We start from the raw sequence: 10,076 nt of genomic DNA, 5'->3' as shown, positions 1-10,076 counted from the left end.
TCATTATCATGCAAGGTCTTCGAAGCCACTCCAAATGTGGGGCTACGGACTCAAGCCTCTCAGACTAGCACTCGGGAAGCAGAAGGCAACTATACATACTCTTTGTGAAAGATTCCCTAGCTTTCAAATAAAGATGATGCCTCACAGCTCCTCCCAGACAATCCACTCCTATTGTTTCAACATCCAATAAGTGGACTACTAGAAGATGTATCATGGAATATCAGGAGCTCCCAAAGTTAAAGACAAAGCTCGAAGGTGGCCTTATAGTCCTCAATGATGTTTCTGACTTGCGACAAGCCCATTTTCCCATGGTTATCCTTTCCCATCACAAAGGCATTTACCCATATTTATCGAGCTCTACATTCTACACACATCTCCTCTCTTGACTACCCTTGCAAACTACATGCAGAAGGAGAGAGACGATGGTGATCAAGAAGGCTAACAAGACCCTCTCGACACTCAGATTGCCAGGGAGGGGGTTACCTATTCCAAGCCAGCTCGTGAAAGCTTTTTCTTTTCCCTAGACTGTGGTCTCCCATAGTTATTTCTTCTTCATATCCTTGGTTGCGATGGAGATAGTAGGGAAGCATCTTGCAAGTCTCTACACCTCCCATGGAGGAAAGATATGTACCACGATAGAGATCCATCCAACATTCAATCAACCTTATCCAACTAGTAAAGGAAAAGCATAAATCACCTTATAGATGTAGCTCCATGAGTGAGCACCTCTCTCCAGATATCCAAGTGGCCTACTCTTAGTTGTCACTATTGAAAGAAGACAGATGCACCTAAAAAAATGTTTTCTTTCCCTTGTATAGCTTATGTAATTGTAGACTAAGTAGCAAACAAACAATTATGGAAATAAATGAGGGAACGTTCAAAAAGTACCTTTGAAAGTATCCCTCACAACACTTAGGGTGTCCACATGTAATTGTTTCTATAGGCATCAACCTCCTGAAGCAACCCCAGGCACGTAGCATATATAATTATCATTTCCTAGATGTAAGACTTCAAGGGATAGACCATTTCCCCGAGACAAATAGTAATTATCCTCCTAGGTGTAGCCATCTCCCAGCACCAGCATCAACTATTGATAACCATCAGAAAGGAAATTGCCAACAAGATTCCGAAGTCACAATTCTCCTAACATGGACAAGTTGTCTGCATAAAGGCATCCATTTTCGTCTAAGGCCATTGCCCAAATGCTCATGGGCACAATTATCCTTCAGTCTCAATCGTGGATGTAGGTCACATTGAACCGTGTTATAATGAAAAACATCAGCATATTGCCAAGAAACATCTTCAAGAGGGATTGTTTCCCCTTGGCGAACACATTTTTTTTTCATGGAGATATTGCCCTGTACTACCCCCTAGGCCAAGTCATTGTGCCAATGCATGGTTATTCCTTTAGCAAAACATCTTAGGATTTCCAATTGTAGATGTAGGCGTAGAGTTGAATTGCCTAAACAAAATCTCCAACCACAAATGTAGGTCACACCAAATCACATTAACAAAAGGCACCTACGCAATGCCCTAGGGCTCTAAACTATCAACGCTTTTGCTGCCAATACTTTTCTTAGCATTCCAACATCTTAACTACAAAAGCTCCCTTTTTAAGGCTAGCACGATTAACTACATTCGTCACCACCATGGCCTAAACACCTTGTAGAGCTCAAGTAATCATGTCAAGAAAAAGTTCCCAAAAAATAATAAGCCTTAAAATTAAAGGGCGCAAAGCTTTTACCTTAATCAATAGGTGTTCGGCTTGATCCATGTCCTCAAGAGCCTACTTGAAAATTTTTGCTTCATCCTAGGGCAGAATGGTTGACTAGATCAACCTTTCTCTAACCCCTGGGTTAGTTGCCGAGTCTATATCTAGTATCTTAGGGTTAGCGTGAAAATTCTTGATGTGAAGGTGGTGACCGTCAGATAGAGTCATTTCCCCCCTACACAGAAGGTAACCCTGGCAAGATTGGAAGTAGGTGAGGATCTTCTAACCCCAATATTTTCCTCTCGTTGCATTCCAATTGGTGATCGAGGAGGACATTTCACAGCTTGAATTGTTAATGCTTGTCCGAGGTTTTGGCATCAAGTTACACCAACGCTTTGGCTATATCTGTCTTTAGTTGCTTTACGAAGGCTGCAATGCCCTATGAAGGCTCCCCCTAGTAGATTGCAAGCCTCTTCCAATGGTTGCGAAGGCACCCATAAAGGGATTAAAACACTTCAAAAAAAAAATAATTTTAGAAACAAATTTTAGAGAAAGAATTTTTTTCGTTTAATAAAGACAAATTTATAGACGGATTTGAAAAAAAGAGACAGATTTAGAGACAAAAATTAAGCTTGGGTTCTTTTTACTTTTCAATTTTGAGTTTTGAATTCATTTTCAGTTTTTTGTTTTGATAGTCTGTTTTTAGAAAATTAAAAATGCATTCTCTTTGTCATTTTGAAAAACTATTTCTCAAAACAGAAAATTAGAAAAACGTGTTCTCTTTAAAATTTTGAAAATAATTTTTAATGATATTTTATTCAATAAATTTGATTATTCAGTAAATTAAAAATATTTAATGTTAATATATTATTAAAAAAATATGCATTTTAAAGTTAATGAATTTTGTAATATTTTTTTCCATTACAATAATAAAATATGAATAAATAAATAAATAAATGTGTTTTGAGTATAGAGTTTGTTTTGAATGAAAACACTTAAAATAACTTTTGGTTATTTTGAGTTTTCTTTACAATTTTTTTTTTGTTTTTAAAAATGCATTTTCATTATTTTAAAAAATTAAAAATGAGTTGAAAATAACAAAGAGAACGTAGTCTAACCGTCTCCGCTTTAGAGACGGAATCAAAGACGGATTTTTTTCGTCTCTGGTTTTTCATCACTGTATGTTTTTCCCTAGCCAGAGACAAAATTTCGTCTCTGCCCTCAGCTTAAAGATGGAATTAATTCCATCTCTATTTGTACAAAATTAAAAGACGTGAAATCAAAATAATCAAAAGTGAAAGCATGCGCGCAATAATAAAGTAGTTGATATTTTAGAATATAAATAATTCATATTTTAGAATATAAAATAATTGGTATTTATATTTTAGAATTTGTTAATATTTATATTTTAGTATATGTGGAAGCATTCGAGTTCAGAGACGGAAAATTTTCGTCTCTTAACTCTATATTAAGGGTTTTTTTATTTTATAATAAAATAATTAAAAATTTTCACATATGATAATTTGAGTGGTTGTTGGTAAGACCAAGAGTCAGATAGAAAGTTGAAATTTTATTATAGAGAGTAGAAAAGAATAGTTTAAATATAATTTGGGGCGAATAAGAAATTGATTGGGTTCATAGCCTGTGGCTAAGCGAGCTATGTTAGGGTCTTCAGTCACATTAGGTTCTGGGTTCGAGTCGCAAAGAAAGCACCATTTTTCAGAAAAAATAGGAAGCCTTGTGCGCTTGTGCACGGGCGTGAGCCTCACACCGTGTTGCATGTGGGCTTTGTGGTTGGGCAATGCGAGCGCTTGTTCCATACTCGCCTTAGCCATTGGGCACCAGACACCCTCTATTGATATTGTTACACCTGTTATTAGCAATGGAAATTAATAGCAACAGATGATAATTTTTTTGGTGCGAAAAGTTATTTTTTTCTATAATGAAGCTAATTGGTGTGAAGAACTAGTTTCCTAGCCTGCTTTCTTCCTCTGTCTTTGTAAAAAGTTCTCGAAACCTTCATTATCAACAACTTTTTGTTCACTACTTGTGTTCTCGGGCAGTGAGATCACGTATTTCTACGATTTGCATATTTGATACTCACTTCAGTCGATTCATCTTCCCCAAAATTATGACCATTAGTTGCCTGGAAGCAAAAAATAACTCTTCCTAGAAGAGTTACGTTGGATTACTACTTCGAGAAAAAGTTCAAATCTTTTTCAAGAAACAAGGTTTTTCAAGACAAGTTTAGTGCACTCGTGCAGAATCTCTATCAGAGTGGAGAAACGACTCTTCTGGGAAGAGTTGCGCTGGATGACTATTGATTTAGGGAAAAGTCCAAGTCTTTTTCAGAAAGTAAGGTTCTTCGAGAAAATTTTAGCGCGCAAAATCTCTATCAAAGCGAAAAAAAAAACAACTATTCTAGGAAGAGTTGTGCTAGATGACTATTGCTTTGGGGAAAAGTCCAAGCCTTTTTCAAGAAGCAAGGTTCTTTAGGAAGAGTTCAACGTGCAGAATCTTTGTCAAAGTAGAGGAATAATGGGGACCTTCAAGGACCACTGACTACTTATAGACCCTCGCATCTGGTAGCTGAATTGACATGTTATCATTGCATGTGCGCCCTTTTCGGTTATTTTTTTTCGTTTTTCAAAAAGGTCTTTATGTTCCCTTTCCCTAAATAACTGTCTTGCATTCCCTTAAATCAATAAAGCCCTTATCCTTTTTCCTCTTGGACTAGGCATGCACCTAGAGTGAATCTTGGCTCATTTGGAATGACTCATTTGTCCTATTTACTCATCCTTTCAACTTTCAATCAAAGCAAAGAATGAAGAACCATTGTTATGGCATGGCCTCTAAGGAAGAGTCTTCTTGAAGCAACCAATATACTAGCAATCCTAGAAGAAGCCACCCTTTTAGAGAACCTTCTCAAGGCTGGAACATATCCCCTTTGAGAGATCATCATCCATCCATTATTCGTCTAGGATCAACTTCCCAAACCTACATATCATAGTTTCCCCTAATCGAGCTATGTTCTCGGGAGGAACCCAAGGAAGCACGTCCTCTTGTTGCACTACCCTTGCATTGCTCCGCGACAATGCAGTTCGCCTTTTCCAAGCCCCTTTCCTTCAGGAGGACCTTCCTTACCCGGGGGAGAGGAAGGAAGGATTTCTCCTGAATGCCCTTTTTGAGCTTAACCCCGGGACAACACTGTAGACGAGGGAGACATACCACTCTTTTTTGGGAAAGAGCACCACACCCTTGCATGTGCATGTCATGTGTCCTTGTCTCTTTAATGTCTATAAATAGCCCATAACTCTTCAATTTTAGGGATAAGACAAAAAAAAAACAAGTAAAATAAGTCAAGACAAACACAAATATACGCAACTAAGCCAATATCGCTAGCAATAGCATATGCTTCCTCCATTCATTATACATCTTCCCACAAGATATCTTTACTACTACTGCATCTTGCATTTCATGAAAACCTCATCTAACTTAAGTATAGGAGGGTCTGCATGAGAGAAATCCCCACGTGCCTTTGACTGCTTTGTGTCCTGCAAATTTGCTCCTGAGACAAAAGATCTCCCAACACACCACTACATTCCTCACCCTTTTGGTTCCTCTACAACTCTCTCAACTAGCAAATTAAGCCCTTTCTAGACTAGTGAACCATCTCTTCCTTGGACAACTTCTTTTCTCTCTGAATCTTGAGAACAAGGTGGGAAAGCTGAGGGACATTCCTTATTCCTTCAACTGCTTGTTGAGTTTTCCTAAAATAAACAAATGTTAATTATTATAATCCAGCAACACCACCACCTTTATCATTGCTATCATCATCATTCTCAACACCCTTTATCTGTTTTTTCCTTCCTTTTTTTTTTTTTTTTTTTGTTGCTTTGCCATGAGCCACTTTGTTTTGGCTAGCCATAGTCGTTTGCCATTAATGTTGCTATGAGCCACTGTGGAACTCTATTTTCCTTATTTTAGGCTTTCCAAAGCTAGCAACCTCTATCAGCATACAACCGCCACCAACTATTTCCTTTTCCCTCAAATTTGGGTCCTCAACCACTCATCAACTTCTTGATCCAACCCTTTCGTCAATTTTTCTTCTTTGCAAATGGCAATTGAATGTTGTCATTGCTATCTTGTTGCTCTATTGACAATCATTACGCCCACTGTCGCAGTACCCCTTGGAGTTCCTTTTGTTGTCCTATTTTTGTTTCTCTTTGCCCCATTAGCGATGTCTCTCACTTTTGACCTCCTTGATTTCTTTCATTTTTAGCCCATTTTATACCACATTTGATTGATTTCAACCCTATTGTTGTTTGTCATCTAAAAATAGAGGGAGGAAGAATAGAGAGGAAAGTTATAAACAGATAGATAAGAGCACGGAGAAAAGGAGAAACAAGAGAAATATATCCAGGGTAAAATAGTTTTCTTACTTATTTTTTTAATAATAAAGGAGTATTTGTATTTCTTTTCTTTGTCATTACTTGCAATTTACCATGTAAATTATATAACAAACTTTTTCTCTATAATTTTCTCTTTCATTGAGCAAGAGATTGAGTACTTAATTTCTTTTTAGAAGATAAAATATTTATAGCATCACTTCATTGAGCATGGTTAGAAAAAAAAAAAAGAAGAAAAACTTCATTGGGCATTTGGGCGTAAAATAACGGCCAGGATTCGTCTCCAAAGTTCTAATTTTGGATTATTTTTTAATTAACAGAGTACTCCTCAATCAATGTCTTCGTGTATTAAGAAAATAATCTATTTTCGTCCCCCCCAAAATTTCACATAATAATAGTCTATGCACAAATAATTGCACAAGGATATTATTTAGAAGGACACCACAAATGGCTGTCGAGTGTACATTTTACTAAAATTTTTGCATGAAGAACAAAGTGACATCATGTTTATATTTTATAATAAACATGTTTTCTAATAGATTTTTTTCTTTAGAAAATATTATTTTATCAAAATATAAAATAGTCGAAAGTGCTAAAATAATAAAATTACCCTCGAAAAATATTTTTGCTTCTCTTCTATAATCGTCTCCTCTCACACCCTTCCCATGATCGCCTTGTCCTCTTTGCTTCTTGTCAAGTGTCGCTACATCGTCTCACAACCTTCTTACGATCGCTAAGTCGACTCATGATAAAGCCCAATGACTTTATTCGAGATGACTACATTAGGCTTCATCTGGGATGGACTTCATCCCAAATGAAGCTCGATTGGGCCTCATTTGAGGAAGTTTGATGCTATATTACACGAAAACGCCTCATAGAAACTGTTTTCTCATTTTAGAAATATTTTCAAAATATTTTTTATTCTCGTTTCGAATCTTATTTATATATATATTTTTAAAAAAATACCTATTTTTATGTTTCCGTGCAACATCGGTTCGACTAGTCATGCTGTACTTCATCCACCATGAGGATGCGATCTCCACGTTTGTAAATCATCAACGTGCATTATTAAACACCTCTCTCGCTCTCCCTCTCAGGTGCATCTGCTCTACCGAACCGTCAAGGCCTCAACCAGATAGACTCCCTCTTCTCTAATCTTCTTGCTCGTTTTCTTCTGGACCCAATTCTGAAAGGTACTCACTGTACGAGCCTCACTATACAGCGAAAACCAAGTGTTTCCCCTCTTTCATTTCTTCTCTCTAACCTGCACAAATTCGAAGGGGAGAGGGACCGAGAGTTGGGCACGATGAGTTTCAGGGAGGAGACTGAAGAAGCCAGGGATCTGAAGAAGCCATTTCTTCACACCGGAAGTTGGTACAAACTGGGATCGAGGCAGTCCAGTATGATGAGCTCGTCTCAGGGGATTCGCGACCGCTCCATCTCCGTTGTCGCCTGCGTTCTCATCGTCGCCTTGGGCCCTATCCAGTTTGGTTTCACTGTAAGCCCAACTTTTCTTTCAATTTGTTTTTCACAGTTTTCTTAGCAGTCAAACAGAGCTTCGTAATTCCATGGCTTAGTGATGATTTCTGTCTTCTTTCAGAATGGGTATTCTTCGCCTACGCAATCGGCCATCACCGAGGATTTAGGACTTTCAGTATCCGCGGTAAGGATACATTTCTACTGCTTTTATTTTTTTATTAAAATAATGAAACAAATATTTAGCAAAAAGAGGTAGTGGAAGATGGAGAAAAAATACGTAGATTTGATATTAATTATGTAGGCACTATACATAGAAAGAATGAAAAGTTGGAATTCATGAAGTGGATGTAGTCGACTCTATGTAATGGGATAAAAACTTGGTCTTTTAATGTTGCCATTTTATTTCTTTCGTATTTGTTTCACTGTGACTAGTGATTGCTAATTCTAGTTATTGGTTAGTTCTCTCTGTTCGGTTCTTTATCAAACGTGGGTGCAATGGTTGGGGCAACAGCCAGTGGTCAGATTGCAGAGTACATTGGGCGAAAAGGGGTATACTGTTCAACTGATTCTCGCAGTAATTAAGTCTTGTTAATGAACTCGTTCTGATGATTAAGTCCTCTTTTCTCTTTTTCTGTTAAATTGCAGTCTCTGATGATAGCATCCATCCCAAATGTTATTGGTTGGCTTTGCATTTCATTTGCTAAAGTGAGTTCTTCTAATGATCTTGTAACTAGAACAGCCAGAGTTTTTTACAAGATGTTATTATGAACCTCGACTAACTGATAAAGCTTCGTGTTTGAGTAGGATTCTTCTTTTCTGTATATGGGAAGATTGTTGGAAGGATTTGGTGTAGGAATAATCTCTTACACGGTGAGCATTTGGTGCTTATTTGCTCTTCCTAAATGAATTTGTCTGTGAGAATTACATATCATAGAAAATGATACTTTTATTTCCTTAACCATAGGTTCCTGTATATATTGCTGAAATATCACCTCACAACATGAGAGGGGCGTTAGGTTCAGTTAATCAGGTTGGGTTACTCTCTGAGTTGTTATTCTCATACTCTATGCACTTACCAAAACCACTGATTTTACCCATTTTTTCCCTTTCTATTTTTGGTGTTTAGCTCTCAGTCACAATTGGAATAATGCTGGCTTACTTGCTGGGTCTTTTTGTAAATTGGAGAGTGCTGGCAGTTCTGGGTAAAGCACTCGCTTTCGTGTCTTGGCAACTATCCAGTATATTCATGCTGTTTTATTAATTCCTTCTAATTTGTTTCCAATGTGTTTGTTTGGTGACTAAAATCTCTCTGAATAACCTGAAACATTGTATTTAACAAATAGGACTTTTGCTTATCTTAATTTACTTCATTGATGTTAATGAACAGTGGTTCACTTAAAGATGCTCATGTCAAGCAATCTTGCTTTCCCCACTTTGGGTGCATGTATTGCCACTTACCATTTAGCTTATATACAACCCTCACCTGGCATGGCTAAGCTCTTTAAAACTCAATACTGTGGACTGCCATGTGGAACTTTGGGTTGTCAGAGTTATGGCTAAGACAACAACGTGAGCTAGTTTGTTGGGCTAGCAGGGCCTCTCTTTGGAAGGAACTAACTCGGCCTCACGAGAGGAATGAACATGATTCCTTAACTCAAAGTAGAGCCATAAGGTAATTTCCTCCGCTCACTCGTAATATACCCTTTGTACTCTTCTAGCAGCAAAGCTGAGGAACTACCTGAGAACAACCTGCCTTGCTAAAAGATGCTTTCTTATATTCCCAGACCTGAGTAGGAGATGTTTCCCTCTGAATTGGATCCCCTTGCCCAAGTTCACTTCATCAATCATGACACTTTGCTAGCCCTGGATTGGAGGCTAAAGTCAACGGTTTCATTAGTGATCTTGCCCCCTTTCCTTCTGGGAGAAGAGGAGTCCATGTCCTGACCAATCACGAACGGCTTCTACAATATTTTGCACCATATGATTGTGGGTAAGGTGGCTTCATTGGTTGTAGGTCTGTAAGTCAACCATCCACCTGCACCGCAGCCCGATGACTAGGAGCCACCTGCACTCAAGTCACTTCCGTATTGGGACAATGCAACTCTGTCAGCTGGGCCCCAATAAACTATTAAAGAGGCCTTACATGTCATCATAAGGAATTTAGGCCTTAAAACCCCCTCCCCCAACCCCCAAATAAATAAATTAAACAAAAAGGACTCCTCTCTCTCTCTCTCTCTCTCTCTCTCCCCCCTTTTTGTCTCAGATGATTTTTCATCACAATGCTTATCATTACTTCTAGAGGACTTTGTACGTGCCACTCTAAATGCATACCATGAACATTGTTATCCATTTGCAAGATGGTTGTTTCAAAAAGTACTTTTTTGGGGGCTTATGGATTTCCTTATCATAATTCTAATATTTTATGGAAGGAGCAACTGTTTAAAGTTATAAATGTTCAATTACTAAATAGGGTTTGT

The 10,076-nt window shown here is 37.8% G+C and overlaps 1 protein-coding gene across 1 annotated transcript; it reads left to right on the top strand.

Moving 5' to 3' along the window:
* The first annotated feature begins 7,163 nt into the window (after positions 1-7,163).
* On the top strand, positions 7,164-8,875 carry LOC127800156 (sugar transporter ERD6-like 6). The gene is made up of 7 exons (XM_052334611.1): positions 7,164-7,618; positions 7,721-7,783; positions 8,059-8,148; positions 8,245-8,304; positions 8,404-8,469; positions 8,564-8,629; positions 8,726-8,875. The coding sequence occupies exons 1-7, from the start codon at positions 7,427-7,429 to the stop codon at positions 8,858-8,860; spliced, it is 672 nt and encodes a 223-aa protein (XP_052190571.1). The 5' UTR covers positions 7,164-7,426; the 3' UTR covers positions 8,861-8,875.
* The last annotated feature ends 1,201 nt before the right edge of the window (positions 8,876-10,076 follow it).

This window comes from Diospyros lotus, chromosome 4, assembly GCF_014633365.1.
Source record: "Diospyros lotus cultivar Yz01 chromosome 4, ASM1463336v1, whole genome shotgun sequence".
Taxonomy (NCBI): Eukaryota; Viridiplantae; Streptophyta; class Magnoliopsida; order Ericales; family Ebenaceae; genus Diospyros; species Diospyros lotus.
The sequence above is the reverse complement of the archived record's forward strand: the minus strand, read 5'-3'. Positions and strand labels throughout refer to the sequence as shown.

Excerpts from the sequence above, each read along its gene's own strand:
- LOC127800156 (XM_052334611.1), top strand. The coding sequence starts at position 7,427 with ATGAGTTTCAGGGAGGAGACTGAAGAAGCCAGGGATCTGAAGAAGCCA. Across the intron at positions 8,305-8,403 it reads TTTGCATTTCATTTGCTAAA|GATTCTTCTTTTCTGTATAT; the intron begins GTGAGTTCTTCT and ends GTGTTTGAGTAG. Across the intron at positions 8,470-8,563 it reads TAGGAATAATCTCTTACACG|GTTCCTGTATATATTGCTGA; the intron begins GTGAGCATTTGG and ends CCTTAACCATAG.